The following is a 17873-nucleotide window of genomic DNA, read 5'->3' on the forward strand; positions in this document are numbered from 1 at the left end:
GGTGGTTGCGTAAAAAACATTGCCTTGTACAGTTCAAAGCTTTCCGCGATGCAACAGTTTCCGCCTGGATTCGACTGTCTTCTTCTCATTAATCCGATGAGGAAATTGTGTTTACCCGACATTTGAAAATAGGTGAGCGCTAACGTGCTTTTTGGGAGTGAAATGATGCAATGTTGGCAGACTGTTTGTTCAATTGGCCACGCCAGCCCGCTTCTAAACATGCAGTCTCTTTTTCAAAGTGGCATTTCATTGCCATCCCTCCCCACTGATAGCATCAGTGAAGGCATTACCTTTTGAAAGAGAGATGAAGGCACACATTTCAGGCTTTGCTCCTCTCTGCTTGCTTGTATGGAAACGGAGTCGCGGCAGCAGACGGCAGCGACTCCCACGGGCCGTCCACATGACTAATGGACAAAGAAGCATAAAGACTTGGTCATATATGTGAATTTTCTCACTGTGTTTTTGATAGTGGACATCATTAGCAGGTGTACCTAATATTGTGGGTGGAAAAGTTGCACACAGGCAGTCTTCTCTACCTCAGCAGGCGCTGGCAACTCAATTGAACCGAGATGGAAAATGTGACAAACGGAGAGAGAAAATTGCAACACTTTCAAACATGAAACATTCGAGGCTCTCTCGTTATGAGGAGGAATGTTTTTGCAAAAAAAAAAAAAAACCCCAAAAATTATTTTTACTTGAATATTGCTCTGCTTTTCTGTAGTCAAGACTAGTTTCGAACACTAAAAGCACACATTCTACATTTAGTGTTGTTCTTACTTCCACCTTCCTCCTGTCATGCTCACACACATGATGATGATGATGATGAGAGATGGTGATTCCCACTGGAAGACATGAATATTACATACAAGGGCATTATTATTATTATTCCATACATTATTGCAAGTGTACTCTTGACTGACTGATTGCGTTGCTTTTGTGGGTAACAGCAGCATTTGTAGTATAAATTAATTGCTTTTTTTTTTTTTTTTAAGAACTCAGAAAGTCTGATTTGTTGATTGTACAAAATTGATTGAAATATGCATTCTTTAATGTGCTGAGACTAATGTCGGGGAGAAAAAACTAACATGGGGCAATTTAAATGCGACGTTTCTATTCCAGCAGAACATTTCTTCACTACCTTTTGACTGCCCCAACGAAAAATAAAAATTAAAAGCCCCCAACGAAAAATAGAAATTAAAGCGATTGAAATTGCTAATAGGGAAGCTAGCTAGCTAGCTAGCTAGTGCATGCTACGTAGCCAAGTTAACGACAAAGTCATAAAACGCGTTATTTCAACGTTATTTTATTAATAATACGCCTATGCAAGACATAGCCATTGTAATATAAAAGCCTATTATAAACATAATCATGTTTTGTCGAATGAATTTCAACTAGCATTGAAACATGCTACACAACTACAACACACTGGAGCTTACCTTAAACGCAATTTAGTTTCACTTCTGCCACCTGGTGATCGTGGTGGCAGAATTCGTGTCTGTCAAACCGGACACTAATTAACGCTAATGACGACCTACGAAATCAGCTTTGTGACAAGCTGACTAAACACACCCATGCAATTATGTTCAATATTCATGTTATAATTATTCAGAAACTTCCACTTCATTTCAAATGAGCGAGGACTTCTGTTTTTAAAGGTTTCGTGATGTGAAGTCATGTAAAAAGTGTTGCCTGATGAGCAACAAACCGTGACAACACACGGCAACAGAACAAACCATAGGACAAAGTGCTACAAATGAATAGAAATTTATTTTCTTGCTTTATCAAAATATCAGCAAACAAGACATTTGAATAGATGAACAAAAAAAAACTGCAGTCGGTTGGTTGGAGTTCACACAGAGAGCGAGAGGAGCAACACTTTTTAATGTGCAAAGTTTGTGGAATAAATTTCAAGAGCTTTTGGGGTAAAAGCAAATAAAGCAGTTGCACCTCAAAGTGAGCATGGCAATAAATAGTCCAAATATATTAATTATTGAGCTGTTGTGTTTAAATTAAACATCCAAGTGCTCCTCTCGCGCTAAATGAAAATGTATTTTATAAACAAAAAACAGTCTGCTGGAGTTGCATTTTCAGCACTCAGCTTCCACATATTTTGTGATTCACTAGCATGTCTTCCATGCTTCTCTCACAGCTTTGGATAGAGTTCCCGAAAGGGCAAAATGGTCTGGGCTCAGTTGGCGTACTGTCTGTAGAAAGCCACCTTGACGCGCTCGATGTGGTGGCACAGCTTGATGGCGGGCCCGAGCTTCAGGTCCATGCACTCCTGCACGGTGGGCAGCGTCAGCAGCAGCATGGCCTGGCCGTCGATGTCCTGCGGCACCAAAGGGAATGGCGTGAGGTTCCACCGGGCGCGAGATGTTGGCGCTATTCGCCACTTTTGCTCACCTGCTCCTGGAAGATGTTCGCGAGCGACGCGCAGTCGGTGGAGTTGATGAACCGGACCACTTCCTGTACACTCCACTCCAGTGGGTTTTTGTCCAGAACCAGGGGCTCCTCCTCCTCCTCCTGCATGTTACATTATCAAATGTATTCACTGCCCACATTTTAAATTCTAAGTGGACGCCTCCGGCTCTAAAGCCCCTGACACGAGGTGGGCGTTCACTCTTAATATTTGACTTAGGAAAAACAACAACAAGCAGCACTGTCTCACCTGCGTGTCTTCTTCTTTGGGTGCTTGGAACTTGCTGAGGATCTGACGCGTAGATCTCCGCCGGCCCTCCGGCGCCTCCTGGCCGCCAGCGGCGTTATTGTCGCCCGCGGACTCGGCCCTGCGGAGCGGCGTGGTGCGGCGCGGGCGGCTGCCGATCGTCTCCACAGAGGACGCGTCGGTCAGGTCGTCGCGGGGTTCCGAGCTGGTGCCCTCGCTGCCCGACCGCGACGCGCCGTCCTCGACCTCTCCCTCGCTTTCCTGACACCGGACAGGAAGTAGAGTGAACAATTCCTTTATTTTTCCCCATTCGGTGGCGGCGGAAGTCAAACCTGAGCTGAGCCTGCGGGAGTGTAGTCCACCGCTGACGAACGCCGCTTCTTCTGCACAAAGATGCTCTTCCTCTTCTTGCGCTTCGGTTTGAGCGGCTCTCCGCCTGCTGTTGCGTCCTCGCCTCCAGGCGGCTTGGACAGCTTCCTCTTCTTCCCGTAATAATAAGCTGCAGACACGCGGCAGACATTTACAACTAGAAACAGCTAACCACACAGCTGGCAAAGGGACTACAGATACTTGTGTAACGGTCGTGCCTTGAGATAAAGTACAAAGTTTTCCCTTTGCAAAAAAAAACGACCTATATTCCTGCAGCTTACCGAATAAGAGGTGAAACCCTTCTTTGTGTGTGTCTCCATGTTTGTACTATACTGCCCCCAGGTGGCCAAGGCGCACACGCCAGAAGTCCAGTGAATTGAAGCAAAACACGTTTTAATTCTTTACATTCTATTTAATTATGGATTATTTTTATAAAAGTTATAGACCTATTTTGTATCTTAAAAAATGCCTTCTACTTTAGTCCAGTAAAGTATTTTCAGCGGCACCACTCACTATATTTGGTTTTGGTCTGAACAAAGCAGCTCTCCGGGCACTTTTCGGGTACGAGCGTGGGGCCGACGAGGTTGGGGCAGCACTGCAGCTTGATGCACACTTTGCGGCAGAAGTCCGGGATGAGCTCGGCCAGGCGGACGATTCTGATGCTGGAGCGGTACGTTTTCCCTTTATATCTGGGGGAAACCAAGTTGAGCGGGAAGAACCTGACGACGACAGCGCGGGCGCTTGCGTTTTCCTCACTTGGCTTTCAAGGTCTCCTCCTGGCAGTCCCAGCTGGGATCCTCCAGCTCCTGCAGCTCCTTGAGGACACGCCCGGGCTTGTAGGCGGCGTTGATGAGCATGCTGAGGAGCTGCGCGTGACACGACAAAACTGAGTAAGTACGAGTGCGAGTAAAATGGAAAACATTGTCATTATTTCAGCGTACTGGTGGTGTGCCGTGAGAATGTTCATGTAAATTTCGTATCTTCGCAAACTGCTGCGGAGAGACGTCACGTTGTGAGGATGGGAACGGTAATTGTCGTACGCACCTCTTTGAGAACCAGAGTGCATTTTCCGGGCCCGACCGCCTGCGGCAGCTCGGCGATGCGTCCCTTGTTGAGGTACGGTCCTGAGAAGCAGCGGTGGTTGACAAACACCTTGGAGCAGCAGTAGCGTCCATTGGCTGCCGCGTGGGGAGAACATCACCAACAAAGACATGAAACCAGTGCAATTTGTCTTTATTAGAAATACTTTTCAAAGAAGAAGTGGTGGAGTTTTCGGGCCATGCATAATAGCATTTCAATTCATTCTTGACAGTACTACTGTAATCGAGCTTGCAGAGAGGCGGCTGTGTGCGTTGCGTGGGTGTCTCGCTCCCACTACACCACCACCAAACACAAAAAGACACGCAAGCACTTCCTCTGCACGTTGCACGCCACACTCAATTGTGCTCTGCCTCAGATGGCAATATGCAGGTCGTCATTGTAAAATTAGTCAAACACGTCAGCATTCATTCACTCGTTACCCGCGTCGTTGGGGGCAGGCTGGCCATGATTGGCGGGAGGCGGCTCCACCGGGTGGGATGGCGCCAATCTGTGGGGAAAAAAATGCAATCTAAGTTGTTCCCGGCAACACCTACGTAAACCGCATCGGAATTCCAAACAAAATTCGTATTATCTTGGAAAAATCTGTGGATGCTAGGAGAGTCTAATTCTTACTGTTTCTCCGGCTGGACCACTGCAATCTTCCGCTGTTTGCCACCTGCGGAGGATACAAGAATTTCATTTATTGCGCTTTAGCTCAGGGTGGTCAAGTGTGTTTTCAGTGCCAGCCATGTCGTAGTTCTAACGGTGAAACCGCATTTATGAAACACTTTAATGCAACACTCGGAGCGTTACGGTACGCCAAAAATCACGGTCCGCTACGTTCCTTGGTTGCAAGGTTCAGTTTAAGTTCGGGTGACATTCAGAGGACAGTAAGCCAACAAAGTGCTATCTGCTTGAACTCTTCATCTTTTGAAATTAAACATCTTAAATACATTTTTCTTTTGGGAAAGTGCAACATACTTGCCCCTGCATTTGGTGATTTTCAATTTTGTGACTAGTAATGAACACAATTCAAGGAAAAATTGTGGACAGCTTTGATGGGTGATGTTATGGAGTCTGTGTGTGTGTGTGTGTGTACATACAGGCGGGTTTGAGCGGCGGGTTCAGAGGGTAAGCGTTGGCCTCGCACCAGCCCACAGGAAAGATGTCCATGGACTCCACGTCCACGATGGTCTCACAAAACTGCTTGGCCACACCTGTAAGCAGATGAGGTTTACTCAGCGCCAAAAGGGGGCGCCGTCCAACACATTCGCTTCATTTAAAAAAAAAAAAAAAAAAAAAAAAAAAAAATGTAACCTTCCAGTCGCAGCCACAACAGGCGTCCTCGGACTTGAGTAATCTGGGCCACGCAAATCTCCGCCGGTCGCTCGGGGTGCACCGTCTCCAGCCACGTGTCCTTGGCGAATGCCCGCGTCTGCCACGTCTGCACACACAGGAAGTGGACATCATGTTATTTATACATCCAAGACCCACCAACGATAGAGAAAAATCCAAAAAAATTTTAATATGTAGTTTTACTCCGACCCCACACTTTTAACACATTTCAACTTATCACGCATAAAATGTATCGAAAATACTGTACGTATGTAGTATCTGGCGTTAAGATATGTGCCTTGAGGAGGCGGGGCCTGGTGGGGTGGCGCGTGCCATCGGCGAGTCTGCTTGGAAGTGTCTGGTCGTGAGCTGTGGTTAACAACAGCTGCTGCGTGCGAACAGCGCACAAGTGACTGTGGCTTTCCTTTCGCACATGCGAGGGCATTGCAGGAATAAAAGTTGACTGAAAGAAAAAAACGAAACTAAAAAAAATAGTTAAACAAACAAAACAAAAAAATCACTAAAGCCTCGCAATTGACTGATAGGGAGAGATCGTGAAAATCCTGGAGTATTTGATGCCCACCCTAAAAAAGGTTATAATTGCCTATAGATGTGACAAAATAGCAGCAAAGTGTTGTTTTTTGTCTAAATGAAAGTCAAAAACTAGATGACGGCAAGCCCGCCTTACGTCGGAGAAGCAGGCGTCGGGGGCGGCTTCGGTGCCGGCCTGCTTGAGGTAGTCGGCCCAGTCGAAGTCCTGAGCCCGGTAGCCGCGCGGCCTGTCAAGACCGACGCCGTTCTTCAGGCACCACTGGATGGGCACGATGCCCGGAGAGTTGGCATGGCACAACACCGAACGCGGCTCGGTGTCGGCTGCCAGGTCGTCCGCTGTGACTTGGAAGTAGTTCTCGTTGAAAACCTGGAAAGAAATCACAAAAGCTAAACTACAGTTTCAGGCTTAATTGTAGTATTTTTTCCATAAAATCGTATTTTGTATTCTGTTCATTTGGTAGCGCGTCTCTGGACACCACTGCTCCCAGTACTTTCAAGTTATTATTATTATTTTTTTAGTCCGATCAGATTTTTGGCCTCTGCGTTGCCATGTCAAGCTAATCTGCCCACGCCTTCAGAACCTGTGCTGCAGGCCAATGCAACTTCAACTACATTAGCAATTGGACTATTTAACACATCACATTTCCATTTCTTTCCCCCTCGATGAAATCAGCATTTTTCCGTCCTCAGATTGGCTCTCGTGATCTGGACACATTAAAGTCCCCACTGAAGTGCCAGGTATCAAAAGCACGCCACTGAAAAACACATTTAGCAAAGATGCTTGTGACCTCCTCGACGCCGACAACGAGTCTCACCTCGGTGACAGAAACGGGGCAGATTTGCAGGCGCTCCCACAGAGAAACCATCTCAAGCTTCATGTCCACCTTGAAGGCGTGCGCAGGCAGGTCGGCGTGGTCCTGACACAACGAGTCCAAATGTGACTAGTGCGCCATAGTGTGTGTGCAAGCAACGCACGTCATGTTTAAGGTGTTAAGGAAGCAAGACAGGTGCACACAAAAACATAGTTTCAGCTGCTTTCGGGGGGCTCCATTTAACCAGCACTTGAGACGAATCTTTTCTGTGAACTTACAATCATTTACAAAGTGCGAAGCGGCGGCAAACCTTGAACACCTCGAGCGGCACGGCACTCATCCGCCCGTCCCGCCGGGCGTCCTCCAGAGCTTGCTGCCAGTCGGCCGCGCTCTTCAGGGTCCGGAATTCTGTGAGGATTTCAAAGGGACAAAAATAATTGGAGCTTAGCGTGGTAAATGACTTTGTTCTCGTCAAACTCATTGGAAAAGCTTTTAGTTCAGAGCCAAACCGCTGATGCATTTTGAGGTCCATTAAAATCAGCAGCTATTGGAGCACATTACACATCTGTTTTCCAACATCATCATTGCTTTGCAAAATGCCATCGTCGCTGTGTTACAAATAATCCAACAACTTTTGACAGATAATATGACAATAGTCACGGGCACATATTCTTTATCCTCTGCAAAGAACGACTACCGGTGATAAAACTCCGGCTTACTGAGGCGCATGCACTAGAATGAGCAGCGCAATGTCCATTGAAGCACAAAATGCAGCAAAAACTGTCTACTCCTTACTGTCTATTGAATCAAGTCATGTTTTTATGAAGTACGATAGACTGATTTTCAAAGGAGGTCGGGGGGCAGACGGTCACCTGTGGGCGGCTCCAAGGCCATGTGGTTCTCCTGCGCCCACCCGAAGGGCCGCAGCCTCACGTCCAGGTAGAAGAGCCACACGTCCCGAGCCGGGCGCTCATCAGAGAGGCCGGCGAGGCGGAGACGCAGCCGGCCGCCCACGTTGTGGAGGACGCGCGCCGGCCAGTACAGGGAAGGGACCGATGCATCCCGCAACTCCAGGACCGACCCTTGGACGATCAAGTCCACCGTGTTCTTCCCTCGTAGTGGCTATGGAGACAAAGACGTAGCGTGCGATTAGTCTGCGACGGCGGCTCTCAAACACACATAAGAGCCATGCCTACTGCCGTGGGATAAGATTGTGACGCATAATTTTTGGGGGGGGGGGGTGTGTGGGGGGGTGGGGTACAAAACATTTATTACAGGAATAAAGTGTTTTTGTTTTTAGAAAAGGCATATTTTTTTGAGAGTATAGTCCTATTTTTTCAGAGATTTTTTTTCCCCCAGAATAAAAGGTGTTGGAAGAATAAAGTTTTATTTTTAAAATAACAACTTTCTTCCCTTATTAAACTTTAATATCACAATATTACCATTTTTGAAAAATACAACAAAATTCTTGTGAGATTATCACTTTTTATCCCGGAAAATTCACTTTTGTTCTTCTTAATCTGGCTTTGTTCTCGTAACATGACACCTTTTTTTTTTAGCGGCAACTTTTTATTTCCTATATCATTTAGTCATGTTTAATTGGCACTAGAATTATGCAAATGGTAAATTGGCCCCTGTTAAAAAAAAAAAGAAAACCCTGCTCTATTGGGGGGCTTATGTGGAACTTTCACTTTGACACACAAACGCTTGTAAAGTCAATAAAAGATAAGAAATGAACCTTTACTCTCAACTTCTTGTTGTGTTTGTTTTGTGCCATTAAAAATGCTCATTTTATAAAGAAGATTCACGTGAAAATCGTACTCGGAAAACATGCGAAGGAAAAATTAGCTTTTACATTTGCTCTCTAGACTGGGATGCCATCGCAGAAAGATTTCCCGACCTGTGGAAAAGCCAACAAGCGAGTGCACGCACACAAACACTCACAAATGCACACACTCACCCCCTCCAGCAGGTTGGCGGGCGCCGTCCTGGAGCCGGTCAGGTCGCCAACCAGAAACTCTGTCCAGTCGCCGTGTTTCTCCTTGATAGCTGAAATTACACACAAAAGGGTCGAAAAAAACAAACAAAAAAAACAACAACAAAAATGTAGAAGAAAATGAAACAAGATCAACAATGCTAAACTACTATTTTCAGCATGCAAAGAGTTTTGACTTGTGTGCTCTTTCATCGATTGTTTAATGAAAGACTAAACCGTGTGGAACCCAGTGTTATTTTCCACAAAGTACTGAATAAATGACAGTGTTGATCAATTTGATTAATTATTGTTGACCTCATATTCATATATCAGGTTTATATTTGCTCGAAAATGGCAGCTACATAGTTAATCGTAAACTCTCTCACAGCAGAGAAAGAGCAAATAAGTCCATTTCCCTCTGGGGCTCTTGTTGCTACTGTGCTGGACGTTCGCTTGCACACAAGCACTCCTGTGTGCACAAATAGATCAACTATTTTTACATGGCCCCCACCCCGCCGCCCCACCTCCGTCCTCCTCCATTCCCACCCGACGTGTACAAACAATTATCCATTTCTCCGTGTTTCCATCCTACAGGCAGCGCCTGCACGCACGCATGCTCCACTTTCACATAACATCAAGTGGGTAATTAACCTTGAGGGAGGGGATCTTCAACCCCCCCCCCCCCCCCCAAACACACACAACCGCCCCTCCCCCCATGCACAGACTGCACCAAACCTTAAGTCTCCACAAATACGCCGCTGTTAAAATGCAAATTTAATTTGAATATATGTACGACATTAGCATATTTTATTTATTCACTTTGGATCATCAATGTTGCCGTTCAAAATGACAAGCAGACAACGCGGCGCGTTAATGCCAGCAAATTGCGCCCGATTCCCGCTGGAGTCGCTACTTCCACAAGCCGACGAATGCAGGATGAACCCGTATGGACATTTGAACATTTTAGCGATGGGTTCCTGAGCATCAAACGTCACACTTCCTGTCCGTTCTGAAGCAGCAGGATTGATGATAAAATACATTTGCATCGTGGTATTAAAATATGCGCACACACATGACTGCAAAGTTAGTATAGGACAATGTGTTATGTATTGAACATAACGCAGCCAATTGCGGCAACACGGGATGGGAAGGAAGTCATTCTTGAGGGATCCTAAACAGGACGGCAGTTGATTTTTGCTGAGTCACGGGATTTTTCCATTTGTGGGAGGGGGTCGCGACGGGAGTGAGATTCCCTATGGCGCGAACACGCTCGCCGTGCTGACCTCGGGGCGGCCAACGCAGCCAAAACACAGCGCGAGCATGCGGGGAATGTCGCCGTTGTGCAATTAACGCTTTCTTGTTGCGTGCGTGTGAAAGCCGAGTCTCGAGCATCGGCAGCCACAATACAGTTCTCGTATTTTTAAACGGGGGGAAATGATGCGGCGAAGGATGATTATAACAGCGGTCCGGTACCGGCCCATTTGGGACAATTAATTACTATTTAAAATATAGGTTGTATCTGCAAAAAATTTCCTCATGTATGTGCCATTCATCTTTTTTTTTTGTTTCCATGGCAGTCAGTCAAAATAATTTTACGTGAAACTGGCACAAAAACTGCTGATTTAAAAGCAAAACGAAGAAAAGCATTGGACAAGTGTGACGTTTGCGCCGAGTCAGCGCTCGACGGCGGGGCCGTTTATCTGCCGCTCGCAGTCGGCGCTTATCGCAGCGCGACGCCAACGCAAGGTGCGCTCGTTTTGTGCGTGTCACTTATCACTCGACGTGCAAGCAGCAAGAGAGCCGAGGGGTCACTTCCTACGGGGGAGGCGCAGGAGGAGGAGGAGGAGGCTCGTGCAGCAGCTTACCTTTTCTCAGCTTATCTGAGAGACAGAGAGAGAGAGGAAACCAATGAAGCAAGAAGTTGGAGCAGCTTCATTTTTCAGATGTGACGGAAAGCCTGCGTACGCTCAGGTTTTACGTCAGTGATTCCCAACCGCCGTCCGCCACGGGATCCAAAATTAGTCGGAAAATTGCGATTCCTTTTTGCTCGTGTATCTATCGATGTATAGTGACAAGAGAGAACAATTAAACGCTTTTCCACTAGATGGCAGAAGGTGCGATTAACGTGTGTATCCACCTGTTGCCGTTCACGAAACAGCAGCTTTTGTTTAGTGGCGCGGCGTGAGATTTTGCGTTTTTGGCTCAACAAAGGTTGGGAAACAGTCTTCCGTTCTTTCTGTCGGTGTATATGCAACGCACCTTGAGGGGGCATGAGGGTCTTGCGGTTTTGGGCGCACCACCCCACCGGGTGCAGCTCGGCCGTCATGACGTCGCACCAGAAGTCGGCCCTGCGGTCGTCGCCGTAGCCGCTGAAGCGCAGCAGCAGCAGCTGACCGCACGTGGCCACGATGGAGGCCACCCAGTACGTGTCGGGCGCGGCCTTGGTGGCAACCTCCAGCTTCATGCCCGGCTGGAAGCTGCTCTGCAGGCTCAGCTCCACCTGGCGGGCGCACGACGGTTAACCGACAGGAATGGAAACACGCAGCACAGGAAAGTTTGATTTGGAAACGCAGCTAAGCTCGGTACTACTTGTGCATACGTTTTTGCCATTGAAATCAATTGAAAACTGTGAAATAAACACATTTTCTGTTACATGTAATTAAAGTAATAGCACTGTCTTGCAGAGAAATAAGAATGTAAAGAAAAACGGGTTCATTTTGCCATTGTAAATGAGAAACTGGTTAAACAAAAGTCAATGATGAGTGTTAATTACTGTGCATACTGTAGCATTCGTGTGACGGACGTGTGCCTTCAAGGGGCGTGGCCCAGTGAGTGACATCAGGCGCTGGAATTGGAATTGCGAGTGTTTCCAGTTTATATTTGCGTGGTTGACCGTTCGTCCCGTTCACTAAACGGTGCCTCGGCGATGTGGTGCTCCTTTCCCACACGCGGGGGAATTACAGTGCCACTCTTGAGTCAATGTACCACCGCATGTCCTTCGTGCGATGCCCTCACGTGTGGGAAAGGAGAGCCACAGACGCTGATCTTTTCGCATGTTGCTTGAGTGCGAGGAGAACTGTAAAACACGATGCACACGCTCTCGCAGGAGATGATGTTGGCCGCAGCTCGCACCCAGACACTCGCACGCCTGCCCCCCCAGGCCCCGCCTCTTAAATGCACAGGCACCACATACAGTATTTTTTAAACATTTTGCGTGTTCAATTTTTGGGTTGTGTTCAAGTATAATGCGTTTTTAAGTGTGCTTGAATACGTTTAAAGCATGTGGGAGGAGTAAAACTATCCAAAACCTTTCAATTTGATATTTTTGGTCTTCACATTGTGGATTATCACCTATAGCGGGCAAGTCCTGAACGGAGTTCACTGTAAATAGGAAGTCAGAAATAAATACAATGCGAGCGCCCATGTGACTTCCTGCTGCATCCATGCAAGCGACTTGTAGCACTGGGCTTATGTAACACGCTGCTTGTGTGTGCGTGCGTGCGAGCGGGGACGATGAGCGCTGCACTTTACTGGATGGCATCTTTGCGGGTCCGCTTCCGCTTGCCAGGCGCTCGCATCGCGGCATAATTATTTGTCCGACTGGAACCCACCCAGCCTTGTTACTTCCTGGCTGGCGTTTCCCATTCCAACAATGAAACCCAGCCTGAGTCATCGTCGTACATCGTAAGAAGCACTTAATGGAAAAAAAGTCGTGCCTTCTTTTGTGTCGTGTTGCGAGTCAGGAGGAAATGTTAATGGCGGTGGCGGCTTTTAAGAGGGTAGACTCACGTGCTTGAAGGCGGTGTGCGGGGCGGCGGTGGCGCCCATCTCCTCCATGTACTCCTGCCAGTTAAACTCCGCCTCCTCCTGCTCTTCCATGGGCTCCGGTTCTGATTTACCAAGAAAACCAACAGCAGAATGACGCACGGAGCCGACTTATCCGCCCACACGCAATGATGAAAACTCAACTTTGTCACATGTCACAGGCATCTGTCAAGGATACGTGTCATCAGAAAATGGCCAAAATGACGCTAAAACGGCCTTTCAAAGCAAATTAGCAGACTTCCTGTCATTTCGGGCTTGGCTTCTTTAGACTTTTTTGTGTGTCAACTCATGATTGACATGCTTACCAAATTCCACATTGCTGAGTCAAAATGGCTTTGGGAGTTGAATTTTCATAATAAATTTAGTGGGCAAGAATCCCTGGAAATGACCCCTAAAGTGGGCAATTCAAACCAAAATAGCTGACTTCTTGTGTCTTTTCGGTGGGCCTACTGATGAGAAACAAGTCTGCCAATTTTCATGTTGCTCAGTACAACAGGCTTCACGGGCTGATTCATTTATTTTTAATTCCTCACCCGAGTTGATCGCTTCCTCTTTGCCGTTGGTCGGGCAGGCGGGCGCCTTCACCTGATCCTGGGCCAGTGACTGCATCTTTGCAACCTCACAACTTGTCAACGCATCTCACGCTTCCTCTGAAACACCTGCAGGAGAAAAGATAAATACAGGCAGTCATTTAAAAAAAAAAAAAAAAAAAAAAAAAAAAAAAAAAAAAAAAAACTTGGCATGGAGTTGCCGACAAACAACAATGGAGAAAACCCAAGCAGGTAAGGCACAACCTCCTTGGCAGAGCTAACCCATTTTAAACCACAAATAAGTGAGCAAAAAAATAGCTGTCATCATTCCCGGCAACGGATGCGATGTACAGGCAGCCGACACGGACCCCCAGCAGCCGCCAGATAAGCGACAAAGCGGCAGAACTGGAAAGACACCAGCCGCACTTCGGGTAGAGCGTGCTCAGGCGCCTCGTTGTTTCTTTCGACACCGGCGGGAAAATAAGGTGGAAAGACAAAATAAGGCCCACAATTACTTCTCTAAACAACTAACCATCAGCGGAATTCATACAATTACATTGTTGGGAAAATAGAGCCAAGATGAAAAGAAATTGACCACCAGAATAAGTCAATTTCCAGAGTTCGGGGAGGAAAACATTGTAATTTTCTTTGAATAAAGTTGTATTTGTTCAAGGAAAAAAGCTGGAAAAAGATTGTACAGTCATTGTATGAGAGCAAAGTTGGATTTTGGGAGAAAAAGATGGGAAATTTTAAGAATAAAATCTGATCTATTAGAGGAATAAGAAAAAAAAACTAATCTTACAAGAATAAAAATTTTATTTTTTCAAGACAGAAATCTTATGAAAATAAAGCTAGATTTGTCGATAAAAATTTACGAGAAAGTGAGTTCTCTTACATGAATCGCGTCATTTTTTTTCAAGATGAAAAGTAGAAATGTACGAGAATAAAGTATTTTTTTCAAGACAAAAAAGTAGGGGTTTTGGGGGAAATATATATATTCCCATAATTAGTACTTTACTGCTTATTATTTATTTGGTGTTTCCAGGGTGGCCTTACTCTTTTGGCTCAAAACAAATAAGCTATTTCTCCGTAATAATAAAAAAACAAAATCGATGAAACATAATTGTGAGACTACAGTCTGTATGTGCGTGTAGCCCCTCCCCCGACGTCCGACAGCAGCTCCTCCATACATCCAGTGCGTAAACAACCATCTTGAGCTAATTTGCCTCACATGACAAACACACACACACACACACACACACACACACACACACACACACACACAAACAAATTGCACTCAAACAACACACAAGCGCGTCAGATGGGGTCGGCAAAATATTCAAAAGAGCTCAAACTCAGCGTGACGCTCTTAGTTGATTTGTGCAAAGAAAAAAAAAAACAACAGGAAATGCGTCAGTGGGCAAATATTTTGCTCGTTTCCCTCCCAATGTCAAACAGACATATTTATCATCTGCGCAAACATATTTTACACACTTAATACTTTTTCTCCACGGGCCTCCCGAGAATGTTCTCGTTCACTTTTGTTTGAAGAGACAAAATGGCGGGGTGATTTATGTGGATGCTGATGTTTTTTTTCCACATTCGATCTATTTTCGTAGTTTTGAAAGCCTGAAAGAGGTCCAGGAAGTAGCAGGAAAGAATGAAAACTAATACATGTGCGGCTTAGAAAGAAATGAAACTGCAGCGATTTAAAAGGGAAGAAAATCTCCCCAAAAGGGAGTAAACAAGACGCTTCAAAAATGTTGCTTTTGTTGTTGAAATTTAACTTTGGCCACGTTGAGCGTGGAGCTATTAACCCTTTAACAACTGGCTACATCAACCATCAAGAAAGCAAATAATCACTTGTAAGGACCACAGGCGCCAGCTCAACTGTTTGGATTTGAGATCAGCACAGCTTCTGAGAAGAAGATAAAGATCAGGTGGCGAATCTCGGCCCGTCACGTCGATCATGAGGGAGAGCAAAATGCCGACACGTCGGGAGTCGGACAAGTTAAGACGCCTCGCACGCCAACAGATTTGGCGCCAACATGACACGACCTGATATTCTGTGGGTCTTGAAAGGAAAGTCCAAATGCTCAAGAGGCTGGCAATGTGGAAAAAAAAAAAAAAAAATCTAAACTATTGATTTTTCTTACAACTGCCCCAAAGAAATAAAATGCTCACATTTTTCTATTGGTAACTAGAGGGTTAAAGTCAAGTTTAAATGTATTTTCATTCTGTTTATCACCATCATTTAGGCAGGTCCACGTGCATTTCCTGCTGCCGCCTTTCCCAAAAGCGGCACCAAAAGCTTTCATGGAGGATTTGGCAGATTAACGAGCGCTGCACGCCCGCCGCACCTTTGATTGCATTAGCGCCTTTTAAAGTTCGCCGCTTTTAGACTCACCCACACAAGTGGACCTTCAACAAATCCAACATTGGCTGCGGCTGACGATGATTCTTCCTCACAATTCCACTTCAAGTGCTTGACGACGCTTTGGGAACAAAGCGCATATTCTACTTTAGGAAAATCTCAACAAACACAAGATGTCAAGAACACGTTAAGACAGTTCTCAAGAAGATAATGTTGAATTTTTGTAAATTTAAAAGAATGAAGTCCGGGGGGAAAAGTTGCAACCGGGCGGGGGGAAAAACGCATTCTTTCAAGATAAAAATTTGAGATGGATGGAAAATTTTCGAGCAAAATAATTCAGAGAAAACCAACAAAATCTTACAAGAATAAAGATGGATTTTTGCAGAAAAAGGTTTTATAACTTAATGAGAAAGTCAAGGGGGAAAAAAAAAAGTTGTAATCTTATGTGAATAAAGTATTACACTTTTTTAAGGTTAAAAAACTGAAAAGAACAGAATTAAAAATAATTGAAAAAAAATAATCTTAGGGCAAAAGTAAGTCATGCAAAAAATAAAGTTATATTTCTTCGAGTCAAAAACGTTTTAATCTTACTAAAATAATGTTGCATTTTTGTCTATAAATTTTGGGTGTGGAAACATAGTCGTATCTGATCCAAAAAAAAAAAAACACGAGGGAATGTGTCCATCAATCTTTTTACCAAAAAATAAAACATTTATGAAAAGACCAAGTCGACAAATGGTGCATTTTGAGAGGCTTATAAAAGGGCAAAAGACCAGAAATGAGCATCTAAATTCAAGCTTCAGTGTGTCCATTTTGAAGCGATCATACAAACGCGATCAAAGCGAAAGAGGAACTTTGCGAGGAAAGGGAGTGCTGTCATGTCAGGAGGAAGAGGAGGCTGAGGAAGGACGAGGCGGGCGGGCAGGCAGGCAGGCAGGCAGGCGACTCATGTACTTTGCACACTGCAAACTGCGGCGGAAAAAAACCGGCACGCATTCGCCCGGTGCCCACTTTGAATTTAATTCATTAAATCTCGCGTGTGCGTACCAAAAGAGACCAAAGTGGGTAGTTGACGCGGCGCGGCTGTACTTTTTCCTCGCTCAAAAGATCTTTTTAAGTGGCAGTTTGTCAGGGCAGCGCCATGTTGCTTGTTTAGACGCTGCCTTTGATAATTTCCCTTGGCTTATTTAGTTTCTTTATCCATCACCCCCACTAAAACAAACAAACAAACAAACAAAAGTGACTCATGAGCATGCGGGCCATTAGGTCATCATTTATAAAACGGCTGTGGTAAAGCGGCGACATTTCCGGGTCACAATAACGACCGCATCCGAAAGACGTTCATGAGTGACGGCTAGCACTCGACACTTGAAGCAAGTTAAGCTAGCGAAAACACTGGTTTTGCCCACAAAGCGCCTCCGGGGAGCTCAAACGCTTCCAAACAAGAGGAACTAAGTCACTCAGTGTTCATTTGGTCGACAAAAGAGCCAAGTCAAAGCGTCAAGTGCGCCCTCCCACCCAGCCCAGTCGTCACCTGTCTTACCTGGCCAAGTTTTTTTTTTTCTTCCCCTTTTGAGGAGGCTACTTCCGCCCGGAACCCCCCGCCGCCTCGGCACACTCAGCACGTCGCTCCGCTCCCGCTGCTGCCCCCGGTCCAATATGGCATCTCGCTTCTGCGCATGCGCACAACACCGACCCCACGTCGAGAGCCTTCACTGACCTTTGCGTGCCGTGGAAAACTCTTGAGAAAAAAAACAAAACAAAACCAAAAACGAGCGTTTCAGAGCTGCGGTAAATGACAACATTCGGCAGTTTGATCTCGATATAGCTTTATTACATCTTACAAACGTTTGGAAATACATCTTATTGGCTAATATTAGACGTTACTTAATATATGCTAGCGAATACACTCAAAGCTCGCATCTGACTATTTGTCTTAAACGTGAAATCACCAAAACATTTCCTCGTTCACCCGTCTTTTCTTGTCCAGTTTTCTTCTTCCAACAACAACAAGAAAAAAAAAACTCCAGTAGTTGAGTAAATTGGTTCATCGGCGTCTCCTTGCTTGTTAAAGTCAACAGTAGCCTCTAGTGGCGGCAAGTGACAGGGCAAAGCTTTATGACGCGGGGACAAAAAACGGAATTAAAGAGAGTAAAGTCAACAACGCACCTCTTTGCTGCTTTCATATCACGTGGTCGCAACACGACCTCAAGGATTTGGTCCCAAAATTTTTTTTGGAGCACCTTAAATGTTATGATTTTATTTTTGTTTGGTGGTTCGTGGCAGGAAACCCCCTTCACAGGAACCCGTGACTTTCACACAAAACCACATCATCATCATCATCATCATCATCATC

The 17873-nt window shown here is 45.6% G+C and overlaps 1 protein-coding gene across 5 annotated transcripts; it reads right to left on the reverse strand.

Annotated features, from left to right (window-relative positions):
- Positions 1–1748: 1748 nt before the first annotated feature.
- Positions 1749–17846, reverse strand: sfmbt2 (Scm like with four mbt domains 2). 5 transcript variants are annotated; one of them, XM_061667508.1, is made up of 23 exons: positions 17687–17846; positions 17061–17258; positions 15551–15638; positions 13147–13272; positions 12578–12678; positions 11048–11288; positions 10654–10668; positions 8774–8862; positions 7686–7935; positions 7124–7221; positions 6817–6918; positions 6138–6368; positions 5432–5558; positions 5218–5331; positions 4748–4790; positions 4555–4622; positions 4079–4212; positions 3791–3900; positions 3548–3723; positions 2998–3164; positions 2669–2926; positions 2404–2523; positions 1749–2329 (listed from the first exon to the last, which is right to left on the reverse strand). In XM_061667508.1, the coding sequence occupies exons 4-23, from the start codon at positions 13220–13222 to the stop codon at positions 2189–2191; spliced, it is 2661 nt and encodes an 886-aa protein (XP_061523492.1). In that variant the 5' UTR covers positions 13223–13272; positions 15551–15638; positions 17061–17258; positions 17687–17846; the 3' UTR covers positions 1749–2188. The 5 variants fall into 5 exon arrangements, with proteins under 5 accessions (XP_061523492.1, XP_061523493.1, XP_061523494.1 ...); XM_061667509.1 differs by lacking the exon at positions 17687–17846 and adding an exon at positions 17490–17616; XM_061667510.1 differs by lacking the exon at positions 17687–17846 and adding an exon at positions 17470–17616.
- Between the last annotated feature and the right edge of the window lie 27 nt (positions 17847–17873).

This window comes from Phycodurus eques, chromosome 22, assembly GCF_024500275.1.
Source record: "Phycodurus eques isolate BA_2022a chromosome 22, UOR_Pequ_1.1, whole genome shotgun sequence".
In the NCBI taxonomy this organism is placed as follows: domain Eukaryota; kingdom Metazoa; phylum Chordata; class Actinopteri; order Syngnathiformes; family Syngnathidae; genus Phycodurus; species Phycodurus eques.

Coding starts and splice junctions, on each gene's coding strand:
- sfmbt2 (XM_061667511.1), bottom strand. CDS start 13,222: ATGCAGTCACTGGCCCAGGATCAGGTGAAGGCGCCCGCCTGCCCGACC. Junction 6,919..7,123: donor TGCCGCTCGAGGTGTTCAAG/GTTTGCCGCCGC, acceptor TCGTTGTGTCAG/GACCACGCCGACCTGCCTGC. Junction 4,623..4,747: donor GTGGTCCAGCCGGAGAAACA/GTAAGAATTAGA, acceptor TTTTCCCCACAG/ATTGGCGCCATCCCACCCGG.